Genomic DNA, 17,116 nt, shown 5'->3' on the forward strand with positions numbered 1-17,116 from the left:
TGGGGCTGGATGGAGCCCAGAAAGTAACTGGGATCAAGGAAACCCCAGATTCTCTCCAGTCCCTTGTCAGGTATGTCAGAAGAGATGCCTCACCCATCTTCAGATGGATTGGGGGGACGGAGACTGCTGGGGGACTGGTGGGTAGCCAAGCCCCCACTGCCCTGATGCACATATTCCAGCAGGGGGATGGGCCCTGCAGACACAGAGCTGTAGGATAATTTCACCTGGTGTAAGAGCCATAAGGAAAAAGAGGACGAGGGCAGTGAAAAAGAATGACCTGTGGCGACGGGCATGGAAAAGGCAGCCCTGTGGGATTCCAGAGGCTGCTCCAAGAATCAGAGAAGGGGGTGGCCTTACAGAGGGAACCAGGCAGAGAAGCCCGCCATGTGTGCTGTAATGAAGGGGCCCCATGCAGTAAGCTGTAATGAAGGGGCCCCATGCAGTAAGCTCAGCAGCAAGCCCGACCTGGGTCATTCAGCCATAAAGAGGAAATGATGTACCAATACATGTGTGCTGATTTAAATCTGTGGACCCCAGAAAATAATCCTCATTCAATATTGTTGGCTGGGAGCTTTTTGATTATTCCTACGGAGACGTGACTCACCCGATTGTGGGTATTAACTTTTAGCTGAGGGAGATGTGACTCCACCCCTCCACTCATTCTAAGTGGGCCTTGACTGGAATCTTTGAAAAGAGGGAACATTTTGGAGAAAGTCCCTTTTTAGAGCCATAAGAACCACAGAGCCCACGCAGCGAGAGACCTTTGGAGATGAAGAAGGAAAATGCCACCAGGGGAGCTTCATGAAACAAGAAGCCCAGAGAAAAAGCTAGCAGATGTTGCCACATTTACCATGTTCCTTTCCAGTTGAGAGAGAAACCCTGAACGTCATCAGTCTTCTTAAACCAAGGTATCTTTCCCTGGCTGCCTTAGATTGGACATTTCTATAGACTTGTTTTAATTGGGACATTTTTATGGCCTTATAACTGTGAACTTGCAACTTAATAAATGCCCCCTTTTAAAAGCCATTTAGGACACTTCCTGGAAGATGGCGGCTTAGTAAGACGCGCAGATCTTAGTTTCTTCTCCAGGACACCTACTAGGGGAGTAGAAACGATACAGAAAGCGCCCAAAGCCACAACAGAGATAAAAAAGACAGCGTACCCCATCCTGGAACGGCTGGCTGGCTGAGAGAAGCAGCTCGGGTGAGATCGCCGAGGCGCGCGGGCCTTACCGGGCGGGGTGGCAAGCGGCCGGAGTTACTCCCTTCCCCCTTCCCGGGCCGGCTGGGAGAATTGGAGAGGTGGTCCCCTGAAACCAAGGCGACTGGCGCCCACACCACGCGCAGCCCCCGGACCAACTGAGAGAATTGGATCGGAAACCCCCAGGCCGCGGAGAACAGTGACGGGCGGGGGAGGCCCCTTCCAAACCCGTGACTCCCGGGGAACGTGCACTCTCTCGGGCGGGCCGCTGCCGCTGGCGCCCTCCCGCCACGCTTGTTGCCCAGGGCCGACTAGGAAATTCGGACGGGCTCTTTCCCTGGCTGCGGCGACCAGCAACCCTCCCTGCGTTCGGACCCCGGGCCGGCTCAAGCCGCTTCGGCTAGCGAACCCCCAGGACGGCGAGAGTTTTCCAAAGTTTAAGGTCCCACAGCACCTTTTACTGGTGGGACCCGCAGACAAACGTGTGCCACGAGCACCACCTACTGGGCAGGATAAGAAAAACAGAACCCAGAGATTTCACAGAAAAATATTACAACCTTGCTGGGTCCAACACCAAGAGAAATCTGAATAAATGCCCAGACGCCAGCAGCAGAAGATAACTGTCCACGCTCAAAAAATTGAGAATATGGCTCAGTCAAAGGAACAAACCAATAGCTCAAATGAGACACAAGAGCTGAGACAACTAATGCTGAATATACGAACAGAAATGGAAAACCTCTTCAAAAATGAAATCGATAAATTGAGGGAGGACATGAAGAGGACATGGGCTGAACATAAAGAAGAAATAGAAAAACTGAAAAAACAAATCGCAGAACTTATGGAAGTGAAGGATAAAGTAGCAAACATAGAAAAAATAATGGATAGCTACAATGATAGATTTAAAGAGACAGAAGATAGAATTAGTGATTTGGAGGATGGAACATCTGAATTCCAAAAAGAAACAGAAACTATAGGGAAAAGAATGGAAAAATTTGAACAGGGTATCAGGGAACTCAAGGACAATATGAACCGCACAAATATACGTGTTGTGGGTGTCCCAGAAGGAGAAGAGAAGGGAAAAGGAGGAGAAAAACTAATGGAAGAAATTATCACTGAAAATTTCCCAACTCTTATGAAAGACCTAAAATTACAGATCCAAGAAGTGCAGCGCACCCCAAAGAGATTAGACCCAAATAGGCGTTCTCCAAGACACTTACTAATTAGAATGTCAGAGGTCAAAGAGAAACAGAAGATCTTGAAAGCAGCAAGAGAAAAACAATCCATTACATACAAGGGAAACCCAATAAGACTTTGTGTAGATTTCTCAGCAGAAACCATGGAAGCTAGAAGACAGTGGGATGATATATTTAAAATACTAAAAGAGAAAAACTGCCAACCAAGACTCCTATATCCAGCAAAATTGTCCTTCAAAAATGGGGGAGAAATTAAAACATTCTCAGACAAAAAGTCACTGAAAGAATTTGTGACCAAGAGACCAGCTCTGCAAGAAATACTAAAGGGAGCACTAGAGTCAGATACAAAAAGACAGAAGAGAGAGATATGGAAAAGAGTGTAGAAAGAAGGAAAATCAGATATGATATATATAATACAAAAGGCAAAATGTTAGAGGAAAATATTATCCAAACAGTAATAACACTAAATGTCAATGGACTGAATTCCCCAATCAAAAGACATAGATTGGCAGAATGGATTAAAAAACAGGATCCTTCGATATGCTGTCTACAGGAAACACATCTTAGACCCAAAGATAAACATAGGTTGAAAGTGAAAGGTTGGGAAAAGATATTTCATGCAAATAACAACCAGAAAAGAGCAGGAGTGGCTATACTAATATCCAACAAATTAGACTTCAAATGTAAAACAGTTAAAAGAGACAAAGAAGGACACTATATACTAATAAAAGGAACAATTAAACAAGAAGACATAACAATCATAAATATTTACGCACCGAATCAGAATGCCCCAAAATACGTGAGGAATATACTGCAAACACTGAAAAGGGAAATAGACTCATATACCATAATAGTTGGAGACTTCAACTCACCACTCTTATCAAGGGACAGAACATCTAGACAGAGGATCAACAAAGAAATAGAGAATCTGAATATTACTATAAATGAACTAGACTTAATAGACATTTATAGGACATTACATCCCACAACAGCAGGATACACCTTTTTCTCAAGTGCTCATGGATCATTCTCAAAGATAGACCATATGCTGGGTCACAAAGCAAGTCTTAACAAATTTAAAAAGATTGAAATCTTACACAACACTTTCTCGGACCATAAAGGAATGATGTTGGAAATCAATAATAGGCAGAGTGCCAGAAAATTCACAAATACGAGGAGGCTCAACAACACACTCCTAAACAACGACTGGGTCAAAGAAGAAATTGCAAGAGAAATTAGCAAATACCTCGAGGCGAATGAAAATGAAAACACAACATATCAAAACTTATGGGACGCAGCAAAGGCAGTGCTAAGAGGGAAATTTATTGCTCTAAATGCCTATATCAGAAAAGAAGAAAAGGCAAAAATTCAGGAATTAACTATCCATTTGGAAGAACTGGAGAAAGAACAGCAAGCTAACCCCAAAGCAAGCAAAAGGAAAGAAATAACAAAGATTAGAGCACAAATAAATGAAATTGAAAACATGAAAACAATAGAGAAAATCAATAAGACCAGAAGTTGGTTCTATGAGAAAATCAATAAGATTGATGGGCCCTTAGCAAGATTGACAAAAAGAAGAAGAGAGAGGATGCAAATAAATAAGATCAGAAATGGAAGAGGAGACATAACTACTGACCTCACAGAAATAAAGGAGGTAATAACAGGATACTATGAACAACTTTACGCTAATAAATACAACAATTTAGAGGAAATGGACGGGTTCCTGGAAAGACATGAACAACCAACTTTGACTCAAGAAGACATAGATGACCTCAACAAACCAATCACAAGTAAAGAAATTGAATTAGTCATTCAAAAGCTTCCTAAAAAGAAAAGTCCAGGACCAGATGGCTTCACATGTGAATTCTACCAAACGCTCCAGAAAGAATTAGTACCAATTCTCTTCAAACTCTTCAAAAAAATCGAAGTGGAGGGAAAACTACCTAATTCATTCTATGAAGCCAACATCACCCTCATACCAAAACCAGGCAAAGATATTACAAAAAAAGAAAACTACAGACCAATCTCTCTAATGAATACAGATGCAAAAATCCTCAATAAAATTCTAGCAAATCGTATCCAACAACACATTAAAAGAATTATACATCATGACCAAGTAGGATTCATCCCAGGTATGCAAGGATGGTTCAACATAAGAAAATCAATTAATGTAATACACCATATCAACAAATCAAAGCAGAAAAATCACATGATCATCTCAATTGATGCAGAGAAGGCATTCGACAAGATTCAACATCCTTTCCTGTTGAAAACACTTCAAAAGATAGGAATACAAGGGAATTTCCTTAAAATGATAGAGGGAATATATGAAAAACCCACAGCTAATATCATCCTCAATGGGGAAAAATTGAAAACTTTCCCCCTAAGATCAGGAACAAGACAAGGATGTCCACTATCACCACTATTATTCAACATTGTGTTGGAGGTTCTAGCCAGAGCAATTAGACAAGAAAAAGAAATACAAGGCATCAAAATTGGAAAGGAAGAAGTAAAACTATCACTGTTTGCAGACGATATGATACTATACGTCGAAAACCCGGAAAAATCCACAACAAAACTACTAGAGCTAATAAATGAGTACAGCAAAGTAGCAGGTTACAAGATCAACATTCAAAAATCTGTAGCATTTCTATACACTAGTAATGAACAAGCTGAGGGGGAAATCAAGAAACGAATCCCATTTACAATTGCAACTAAAAGAATAAAATACCTAGGAATAAATTTAACTAAAGAGACAAAAAACCTATATAAAGAAAACTACAAAAAACTGCTAAAAGAAATCACAGAAGACCTAAACAGATGGAAGGGCATACCGTGTTCATGGATTGGAAGACTAAATATAGTTAAGATGTCAATCCTACCTAAATTGATTTACAGATTCAATGCAATACCAATCAAAATCCCAACAACTTATTTTTCAGAAATAGAAAAACCAATAAGCAAATTTATCTGGAAGGGCAGGGTGCCCCGAATTGCTAAAAACATCTTGAGGAAAAAAAACGAAGCTGGAGGTCTTTCACTGCCTGACTTTAAGGCATATTATGAAGCCACAGTGGTCAAAACAGCATGGTATTGGCATAAAGATAGATATATCGACCAATGGAATCGAATAGAGTGCTCAGATATAGACCCTCTCATCTATGGACATTTGATCTTTGATAAGGCAATCAAGCCAACTCACCTGGGACAGAGCAGTCTCTTCAATAAATGGTGCCTAGAGAACTGGATATCCATATGCAAAAGAATGAAAGAAGACCCATCTCTCACACCCTATACAAAAGTTAACTCAAAATGGATCAAAGATCTAAACATTAGGTCTAAGACCATAAAACAGTTAGAGGAAAATGTTGGGAGATATCTTATGGATCTTACAACTGGAGGCGGTTTTATGGACCTTAAACCTAAAGCAAGAGCACTGAAGAAGGAAATAAATAAATGGGAACTCCTCAAAATTAAACACTTTTGTGCATCAAAGAACTTCATCAAGAAAGTAGAAAGACAGCCTTCACAATGGGAGACAATATTTGGAAATGATATATCAGATAAAGGTCTAGTATCCAGAATTTATAAAGAGATTGTTCATCTCAACAACAAAAAGACAGCCAACCCAATTACAAAATGGGAAAAAGACTTGAACAGACACCTCTCAGAAGAGGAAATACGGATGGCCAAGAGGCACATGAAGAGATGCTCAATGTCCCTGGCCATTAGAGAAATGCAAATCAAAACCACAATGAGATATCATCTCACACCCACCAGAATGGCCATTATCAACAAAACAGAAAATGACAAGTGCTGGAGAGGATGCGGAGAAAGAGGCACACTTATCCACTGTTGGTGGGAATGTCAAAGGGTGCAACCACTGTGGAAGGCAGTTTGGCGGTTCCTCAAAAAGCTGAATATAGAACTGCCATACGACCCAGCAATACCATTGCTAGGTATCTACTCAAAGGACTTAAGGGCAAAGACACAAACGGACATTTGCACACCAATGTTTATAGCAGCATTATTTACAATTGCAAAGAGATGGAAACAGCCAAAATCTCCATCAACAGAAGAGTGGCTAAACAAACTGTGGTATATACATACGATGGAATATTATGCAGCTTTAAGACAAGATAAACTTATGAACCATGTAATAACATGGATGGACCTAGAGAATATTATGCTGAGTGAATCCAGCCAAAAACTAAAGGACAAATACTGTATGGTCCCACTGATGTGAACGGACATTCGAGAATAAACTTGAAATATGTCATTGGTAACAGAGTTCAGCAGGAGTTAGAAACAGGGTAAGACAATGGGTAATTGAAGCTGAAGGGATACAGACTGTGCAACAGGACTAGATACAAAAACTCAAAAATGGACAGCACAATAATACCTAATTGTAAAGTAATCATGTTAAAACACTGAATGAAGCTGCATCTGAGCTATAGGTTTTTGTTTTGTTTTGTTTTGTTTTGTTTTGATTTTACTATTATTACTTTTATTTTTTTCTCTATATTAACATTCTATATATTTTTCGGTTATGTTGCTAGTTCTTCTAAACCAATGCAAATGTACTAAGAAATGATGATCATGCATCTATGTGATGATGTTAAGAATTAATGATTGCATGTGTAGAATGGTATGATCTCTAAATGTTGGGTTAATTTCTTTTTTTCCGTTAATTAAAAAAAAAAAAAAAGAGAAGGGATAATTGGAGATGAAGGGATACAGACTGTACAACGGGACTGGATATAAAAACTCAGAAACGGACAGCACAATACTACCCAATTGTAATGCAATTATGTTAAAACACTGAATGAAGCTGCATGTGAGGTATAGGTGTTTTGTTTTTGTTTTTTTTGTTTTTTTTTCTTTCTATTATTGTTTTAATTCTTATTCTGTTGTCTTTTTATTTCTTTTTCTAAATTGATGCAAATGTACTAAGAAATGATGAATATGCAACTATGTGATGTTATTAAGAATTACTGATTGTACATGTAGATTGGAATGATTTCTAATTGTTTTGTTAATTCTTTTTTTAATTAATAAAAAAAAAATAAAAAAAATAAAAAAAAAAAAGCCATTTAGTTTCTGCTACATTGCATTCCAGCAGCTTGCAAACTAGAACAACATGCTACAGCATGGATGAGCTGGAAGACGTCACACTCAGTGAAAGAGGCCTGACGCTAAGGACATCAGATGACTCCATTTATAGGAAACATCCAGAACAGCACACACATCTATAGAGATAGGAAGGAAACCAGTGGTTTCAGGTGGGGGCACCGGAGGGGTGAGGGGCCAGATTTAGGGTAGGTGGGCAAACTGGTGGGGGGATCTGGGAGGACATGGGGGGAGAAGAGCCCAGTAGGGGGATGGGGGAGCCCCTGACTCAGAGGGGAACCATGGGGAAGGATGGGTCTAAGGAAATCAGGGTGTGGCTTGGACACCTTAAGTTTGGGATGCCCATCAGACACACTTGATTATTGTAACTAATTCTGAAAACTAGCAGGTCATCCACAGGCACTCGGCTGGCAGGTGCCGGCCCCTCTCCCGCCTGCCCCTGCTCTCCTCAGTACCTGCATGCAGCCCCGGAATCCTTGCTGCACAGACACCTTGTCCGCAGAGGCACCCCCGATGACGATGCTCCTCATCTTTAACCCGGGAAGCTGGTTCCCAATCTGCATCATGTCCTGCAGCACAGAGAGGGGGATCAGGACTCTAAGGCTACATTCTAGAAACTTCCTCTAGCTGGGAAGGGCGGTGTGTGAAGGCTGGAACACAGCCATAGAAGCAAACGCCCAGAGCCCGAAGCCCCCCGAGAGGGCGAGGCCAGGCCCAGCTCGGCCGTCACACGGAAGGACACAGCAGCCCATGGCTCACAGGCACCAGGTGGGCATCTGCACCTGGCTAGGCCAGCACGGTGAGCTGGGTGGTGAACAGGCCGACCACAATGAGCCACCATGTGGCAAAGTGTCTGGTAAACCACGCAGACAGCAGAAAGGGGAAAACGTGTCAAATATTATTGGAATCTTGGAAAGTCCCAGTTAGATCTTCAGTCCCAAGGAGTCAGGGATGGGTGTGGACACTACAGAGGCTAATTTTCAAATTGTGATGTCAGATGAGTTTAGACCTAGGAGCCCTTAAGAATCACAAGCAATCGCCTTGAACGGGTGGGCATGTTGTAAAAAGGGCCCTGTGTTACCCACTGCTGATGGTGGAAATCCAGTCTGGCCCACCAAACATCCTCAGAGCATGCCTTGCCTGGAATGCTCCTCTGCCCACTGGGGACAGGGACCTTCTTTTCCCTGGTCTCCTGGCCCAATGAGGACTGGGCCCCTTGCAATATTTATCTCTGCAGCCCTCTGAGCACCATGCCTGGCACACACACGCTGCTCAATGAAACCAATGCCAAGGTGCTAATGGTGACAAGCCAGGCATGATGGAGAAGAGCTAGACGGAGGCCAGTTCCTTCCCTGCATCCAGAGAAGCAGATGCTGGGAACCCAGAAGACAGAACAGGAGACTGAAGTTCACAGGGGCCTGGAAAGGGCTTTTCTGAGCCCACAGGGTCTCTGGAAGGCCCCTGGGACTTCGAAGGGTCCCTGTGTTTTTCCGTCAAGCCTGAGGAAGAGATCTGCAACCAGGAGGGTGCAGGCAACAGCTCACCTGGTCCATCCCGTAGTCCAAGGTCATGATCGCCAGGTACTTGATGTCCTTGCCCTCTTTGGCACTCTTTAGCTCGATCAGCAAGTGATGCCACTCCCCATCCGTCACACGCAACCTGGACAGGGTCATGGAGGCCACATCCGAGGGGCCGTGGGACACCTCAAACTGGACATAATTATTCAGGATCTGCAGGAAAGGGAGAACAAGGCCTGCTGATTGATGCGCAATGCAGGGACAGCAAAATCGAAAATGCTTTGCAGTTACTTGAATAATGGAGCCACGTACACAGACCTGATGGGGCACTGGATCAAAAACAGGCTTAAAAATCAAGCCAAGTTTGGATTTGTGGTTGCCTTTTATGCCTTTCAGAATTATATGCCTTTTTCTAGGGGAAAAAGCATCAAATATTTGAGAGAGGTCAAGGAAGATATGGATCAAGAAGAAGTTCATGAGACTTAAAGACTGGGAACCATGATACATTTGGATGACGATCAGGCTCGTATTTTTAGACATAAATAGTACACTTTATAGAGAAGATTGAAGCCAACATGTTTAAATACAGGTGAGACAAATCAGAAATCAGCAATGAAACTGGCCTAAAAATGCCCATGTTGAAAATAACAGCCAGGAGCAACACTAAGATCTTGTTGCCCCCAATGAAACATAAGAAATACTCCAACAACCCTCCTCCTGAGAATACTAGATAAATGAGACACAATATTTAAGAACATCTGATTGAAGGCATCAAAGCAACACAAGGCCCTGCAGGGAAGGCTATCCATGGAGCAAAGCCTGCTAATGCATACTCACAAAAGCCCACTCTGGAAGAGGCAGCTAAGGCTGCAAGGCCATGCAAAACTTTTCAGACTCATGGAACTGGAGTCCAGTGCCTGCCAAAGGGAGGAATCCTCTTCAAACCCTTCTTTGGGTTGAGACCCTGAAGGGATACATGCTAGGGGTAAAAAGGAAACAGACTGGCCCTTGCAGGATCAAAAGCCCACCTCTGAGTCATCTCAGTCAGTGACTGGATTAAAGTCGTCTGGGATTGTGTTATCTGGAGTAAAATGACACCACCAACATGGCTTCAGATCTCTCTAGTTTTCCAGTACGATGTCCAGCACGCAATCAAAAATAACCGAGTATATGAGGGGACAAGAAGATGTGATTGAAAACCAAGAAAAACAAGAAATAATGGAAAGAAACCCACAGCAAATCCAAATAATAAAACCATCAGACAGGCTTTCCCACAACAATGGGAACCAAAGAACTTTCAAGGAAACAGATTCAGGTAACCACAGGAGGTATATATTTCTGAAGGTAAATATTAATTTCATAAATTAGTACTAACTTATGATACACATGTTTTATGATAACTTCATTTAAAAGGCAAAAATGCTCAGACTGAATTAAAGGAAACAACTATTAATGCACTGCTTAAGAAAGACATAAAATATAAGGATACAGAAATACTGAAAGTGAAAAGATAGAAAAAGATAATCATAAAAATGACACAAAGAAAGCTAGTGTAGCTATATTAATACCAGACAAAGTAAACTTTAGGAAAAAAATCAATACTAGAAATAAAGAAGCATTTCATAACAATAAGAGTCAAATCTCCAAGAAGGCAACCCAAGTTCTAAATTTCCATGCATCTAGTTATGGAGGCATAAAACCTATAAATTAGCAAAACCTCGATGGAACTCAAAGGAGTAACAAATGAATTCACAACGAAGGTTGGAGATTTTTAACTCACTTCTCTCAGCAACCAAGAGGACAAGCAGACAAAAAAAAAAAATCAGCGATGATAGCAAGAATTTGGAAACCACAATGAACAAGCTTGATGTTCACCGAACACCTCACCCAACAACTTCAGAGCACACACTCTGCAAGTCCATACAGAACATGTGCAACAACTGCTTAACTGCTGAGCTGAGAAGCCAGCCTCAACACATTTCAAAGTTCTGAAATCATAAAGAGCATTTTCACCGACCTGCAATTATGCTAGAAATTAAATAGTTTACTAGAAAACGTCACATGGTGAGAAATTCAGGCGCTACTTCTAAATACCCCAGCGGTCAAAGAAGAAATCACGATAGCCGGTAGAAGAGACTTTGAACTGATTTTTAGAGATAACGTACCTAATGATTTTAGTTTCCAATGATCAGCAATTTAAGAAGAGAATTTTTCACCTTTTTCTATCATTTCCTTTTATCCTTCAGAAGTTTGAGTCAATTCATTCATGTCCCGTGCCATTCTCTTTCACTGTCCTTGGAATACAGCTCCAAAGCCAACAGGTGAGCAATAAAAATGATATTATTATGCCTACAAACAAAAGCGATCTCTGCCGAATCACCCCAGGGCTGGCGGCAGTCCCTGCTTGCCACCTTTGCCACCCCCACACCCCTGGAATTAACGAGGCATTCAACACTGGCAAGGCTATCCACTTGACAATGCAGGCAGATTTAGGGCGCCTGAGAGCAATTACCCAAATTGTTCGGGCTGCAGGATGGCATCCTGGCCTCACTCAGCCTGGCACGGAGGGAACTACCTAGGAACACCCACACTGCTGCCCAAAGAGCTCAGAAGGCCTGCCTGCCGAGAGTGTCGAGTGGAAATGGTCCGGAACATTCCTGCAATGCCTGGCCAGTCAGACTTTGGGAACTTCCCTGGGGTATGCTTCTATGTGACCATGGGGGTCTGGAGGGCCCCCCCCACCCCCCACCCTGGAGCAGGAACTCCTGCCATCCGGCTTTCTCCAGGGAGGAACTGGTTGCAGTCCCTGGCAAAACCCCTTTCTTTCTGGATTAGTGACACATAACGTAATCACTCAAGCAATACGGGAGTTTCTAGCTTTCGGAGTCCTTCCTATCGAACATGAACATTTTTTCCTATGGGGACCGCACTGCCAAATGACAACCCACAAGTGCCACTCCATCACCTGAATCAAAAACAGCCAATTCAATTTGTTCCAGCAATGAAACAACCACAAAGAAAAATAGCATCCCTGGGCAGAATTGTGTTTGCCAAGCTTTGGCCCAGAGCTGGCTCAGTGGCTGCCTGGTAAACACAAGAAATTATAAGTTAATAAGGGGAAACAGTGACAGCCATAATCACGCCCGAGGCACAGGCTGCACCTTCTATCCGATTTGAATGGGACCAAAGCAGGGAAGCCCATGAGCCGTGCCCTGTGAACAGGACAGGTGGAGGGCAGGGGCTTTGCACTCTGGAAGTCTTTTCCTTTCCCTCTCACACCGAGAGATCGCCCACAGGGATACAGCAGAGGGGCTGAGGGGACCTGAGTCCCCTGAGAGTTGCCAGGGGACCTGGGCAACGAGGGAACTGTGGGGCCTAGAGCCCACAGTTTCCCAGCCCAACTTACCAGGCAGCTCAGAGAAAGGCCCACAGGCCTTGGATTGCCCCTGTGCAAGCAAGAGCCTGGAGCAGATGCTTCCTGTTCCATTTTAAAACGATTATGTACCCCAGAAAAGCCATGTTTTAATTATGATCCAATCCTGTGGGGGCAGCTGTTTCTTCTATCTTTATTTGATACTGTAGGGCAGAAACTTCTGATTAAATTCTCTCCACAGAGATGTGGAATGCCCAGTTGTGGGTGTGACCTTCTGATTAGATGTGGCTGTGACTCCACCCATTCAGGTTTACTAGTTTCCTTCAAAAGGGGAAACATTTTGGAGAAACCTCAAATGCAGACTCTTGGAGAAAAGCTGCTCTAGAGCTGACACAGACACAGACTGCTGACAGAGAAAGCAAATCCTAGTCAAGGGCAGGGCCCAGCTGATGTCGCCAGGTGCCTTCCCATGAGATACTAAGTAAGGCAGAACCCAGAGTTGTGTCCTGGAGGAGCTGAGTAAAGGCCCACAGATGCTTATAGAGGAAATCAATGGCATCAGAAGCTGGAAGCAAGAGACCTGGAAACAAGGACCAGCAGACACCAGCCACGTGCTTTCCCAGCTGACAGAGGTGTTCCAGATAGCATCAGCACTTCTTGAGTGAAGGTAACCTCTTAGTGGTGCCTTACTTTGGACAATTCCACGGCCTTAGAACTTTAAACTTATAACTTATAAAATCCGCTTTTTAAAAGCTTTTCCATTTCTGGAATATTGCTTTCCAGCACCCTGCAGCATTAACAAACTGAAACACTTCCAAAGGCCCATCTCATGTCCGAGTCTGAGCCCAGAGCCACCTGTCCTGTCTTGGACCTGAGTCTGCGCCACACTGGGTAGAACAAGAAGTACTGGCCCAGGCAAGGGAAATAAAACGAGGCCCAGTGCCACGAGAATGTGGGGTCACAGCAGACGGGACTCTCTCTTGCTAGCTCCAGCAAGGGCTTCTGGCTGACAGAGCTGTTTTATCTGGGGTGGACTGTCCTAGGTGATTGCATGATTACTCAGGTATGGTGGGCCTCAAGGCAAGAGAGGTGGTTGACTGTAAGAACGTAAATATAAGAGCTAATACTATAAAACTCTCAAGAAAACACACAGTGATATCTTTAGGATCTTGTAGTGGGCCATGGATCTTTAGATTATATACCAAAAGTACGGGGAACAAAAGAAAAAATAGATAAAATGGACTTCACCAAAATTAAATACTTTTGCGTATCTAAGGACATTATCACTAAAGTCAAAAGACCACCTACAGAATGGAAGAAAATATGAAACCCTGATAAGGGTTTCATAGTCACAATACATAAAGAAACCCTATGTCGCAACAACAAAAAGACCAACAACCCAATCAGAACATGGGCCAAGGACCTGAACAGACAGTCTCCAAAGAAGATATTCAGATGGTCAATAAGTATGTGAAAAAATACTCAACATCAACAGCCATTTAAGAAATACAATGCGATACCACTTCACCCCCACTGGGATGGTCATTATCAAAAAATCTAAAAACAGCGAGTGTTGGGGAGAACGTGGAGAAACAGGAACCCGCGTACACTGCCACCGGGAGTGTAAAATGGTCAGCCACTGTGGAATACAGTTTGGGGCTTCCTCAGAAAGTTAAACACTGAATTATCATATGACCAGGAAATTTCACTCCTAGGAACACATCCAAAAGAACCGAAACCAGGGACTCCAGCAGATATCTGCACACCGTGTTTATCGCAGCATTCATCACAGTCGCCAAGAGGTGGGAGCCACCCGGTGTCCACGCACGGATGACAGATAAACACACAGTCCATCTGTACCACGGAATAGTATTCCACGTAAAAAGAAGGGAAGTGCTGGTGCTGCTACAGCACGGATGCTCCTGGAAGCCATCGTATTGAGTGGAACAAGCCAGACACAGAAGGACAGATGTTGTGTGACTTCTCTTATATGAGATACCTAGAAGCAGCTAATTCATAGCGACAGGAAGCAGAACAGTGCTGGCCTGGGGTGGGGCAGGGGGAATAGGGGAATTATTACAAAATGAGTGTAAGTTCTGGTTTGGGATGATGGAACGAACAGTGATGAAGTTACACAGTACTGCTGACATACTTCATGTCAAAGAATTGTTCACTTAAAATGGTTAAAATGATTTTTTACATTACGTATATTTGACTACAATTGAAAATAAACTAAACTTTTTTTTAAGTTAAAGAAAAAAAGAAGAACTTTTGAAGAACTCTACTGCTTAGCCAATTTTTAAATAAACAAAAGTGTGTTGCCCGAAGAGAAGACAAGGCTAAGCGGGTTCTTCAGGAAGCTTCTAAGGGCGCTGGCCCCTCAGAAGGGCAGGCGGCCGGCAGTAGGGCCTACGGGCGTCACTCCCAGCTCGTAGGACGGAGGCGCGCTGCTTCCACGGAAGGCGCTCACCCCACTGTCCAGCCTGGAGCGCTGTCTGCTGGGCTGGGAAAAAGGGCCCAATGTACAGCGGGAAGGGGACCAGAGCTGTGGCCAGGAGACACCCCTGGTGGACAGTGGGGCCATCGGCCCACAGGCACTCGCTCTGTCTCCTCTGGTCTTGGAGGATGAGAGAAAGTGCTGGAAACGGGCACCCTACTGTGACCTCCCCTCACTGTGAGTGGCATACCTGCCCGCCTCCTGGGGAAGTGTGCTTCCCTTTCCTTTCCTGGGTTGGCATCAGGGAACCCCAGGCCAGCAAGGGAGAGGGCGGCAAGGTGGAACCCCTGCCCACTGGGGCACCACGCCTGCCCCGTGGCCCTATTGGGGCCCAGTCGCGCTCACCTGGAGGTGCAGCCGGGAGCCCATGCCCGCCGTGGCGTCCAGGAGCACGCCCGCCTCCTGGCGGGTCCGGAACATGAGCCCCAGGTACCAGGGCACAGAGATGGTGACAGCCAGGTCGCTCCAGGACACGAGGCTCTCCCCGCCGAAGCGCTGGGGGTGCGGCATGGCTGCGGACAAGACAAGCCCTCAGGTGCCGCCTGCAGCCAGCCGGACCACTAGACCCTTTCTCAGCTACAGGGCGGGAGCGGGAAGAAAATCCCAGACCTTTTACACTGTGGGGCTGAAGGTCAGCTTCCCAGACTTCCACCTGCGTGTCTAGACTGAATCCACCAGTCCTGGGCTCTGCAAAGAATCCCCCCGAACCCCCACCAATACCCCCCCGACAACCCAGCCTGGGAAGTGAGGTGGGGGCTGGGGGCTCCTGATCATGGCCAGGGGAGAGCCAGGGGCGCTTGGCCTGCATGGGAGGTTCGTGATCCCTGGTCAGCAGACAGGTGGGTCCTGGTCAGCCTACCTGGTCAATCCCATCCCTCACCTGCCTGGTGGTGGCCAGGGCAGAGGGTGGGGAGGGGCGTCCCTGGATTAGAGCAGCATGTGTCTGCAGTGGGCAGCCCCGCACCCCCGGGCCCACCTGCCGTCAGCCAATGTCTGGGCTGGTTCTTCTGCCCCAGGCACACGGACCCCTCTACTTCTGCTCCTGGTGAGGGGAATGGAAATGGGGTGCCAGGCCTCATCAGCTTGGGGTTCCCTGCCAGCCTAAGGCTCACAGAAGGTTTGGGAGGGGACCAGGAAGGTGGCTCTGAGGGACAACTAGCCCCATCAGGGATACTATGCTAGGGAAAAAGTGGGTGCAAGACACAGGGCTCACCTTGTTCACAGGTCTTCCCGCCGAACCGCAGCGGGCACTTGCAGAGATACGTGTTCCACTTGCTGACACATGTGCCCCCGTTCTGGCACGAGACGCCGGCGCAGAAGTTCCTCAGAGCACTGCAGCCTGCAAATCAGAGCCAGGTGTGCTCTCAGCGCACAGGCACCAGCACCCAGTGTAGGCTAAAAACGGAGCCAGAGGAACGACAGGCCAGCAGCCCCTGGCCAGGGACAAGGCAGGCCTGGCTGGAGACCCTCTGGTCACAGTAAAACCATAAGCAGTGACAGGGCAGGAGAAAGGGCTGCCCAGCCCAGGCCATGGGTCTCTCAGTTGTCATGCCAGCAGGCCTGGTCAACTGGGGACAGGCCAAAAGCCCTGGGGTTGTGTGCGTGGTCCAGCAGCGGCCCCAAACTGCAGGACCCACACCCTAGAAAGCCCAGGCCCTGGGGTCTGCCCCCCTGAGGCATCCACAGCTGGGCACCCCCGCGGCCGCCTCGTACCTGCCCGGGTGCCATTGTTGGCGATGAAGCCGGCCATATCCAGGGGCCTGCCGTCGATGGAGAGGCTCCGCATACAGCCCACAAACTGCCTGTTGTGCACCGGGAAGTCTTCAGGCAGGTTGGGGACGCCCCCCAGGAGGAGGGGGCCCGTCAGGTCCAGGGACCTGGGAAGCAGAGCCACCCTGTGAGGTCATTGGTGAGGGGCAGCCCACCCCCTGGCTGGACGCTGCTGTGACGTCACCCGGCCTTGGCTGCCAGGAGAGACCTGACCTTGAACCTCGATGATGGAGTAGGGCTGGTACCAGGGAGGTGGGCAACGGTCACGGGAGACCCTAGAAGTGGGATCTGTTCCTGGGGCCAAGATGGGCTCCTCCCACCACTCTGTGCCTTGGTTTCCCAAACTGCATCACTTCCTGGCAAACCAGGTTACCCAGCCATGGTCCAGGACAGCGTGCTCAGTTCTCTCTTTGCCTTGCCCGGGCGCAGTGACGGC

At 45.9% G+C, this 17,116-nt stretch overlaps 1 protein-coding gene across 1 annotated transcript in view; it reads right to left on the reverse strand.

The window, feature by feature from the left end:
* The window catches only part of CELSR1 (cadherin EGF LAG seven-pass G-type receptor 1), a 168,162-nt gene that overhangs the window by 37,209 nt on the left and 113,837 nt on the right, over positions 1–17,116 (reverse strand). The window contains exons 7-11 of the mRNA XM_077169185.1: positions 16,624–16,787; positions 16,124–16,249; positions 15,256–15,422; positions 9,068–9,253; positions 7,979–8,092 (exon numbers count right to left, since the gene is read on the reverse strand). Of these exons, the coding sequence (XP_077025300.1) occupies positions 7,979–8,092; positions 9,068–9,253; positions 15,256–15,422; positions 16,124–16,249; positions 16,624–16,787 (757 nt within the window). The remainder of the gene's footprint in view (positions 1–7,978; positions 8,093–9,067; positions 9,254–15,255; positions 15,423–16,123; positions 16,250–16,623; positions 16,788–17,116) is intronic.

Source organism: Tamandua tetradactyla, chromosome 7, assembly GCF_023851605.1.
Source record: "Tamandua tetradactyla isolate mTamTet1 chromosome 7, mTamTet1.pri, whole genome shotgun sequence".
NCBI lineage: Eukaryota > Metazoa > Chordata > Mammalia > Pilosa > Myrmecophagidae > Tamandua > Tamandua tetradactyla.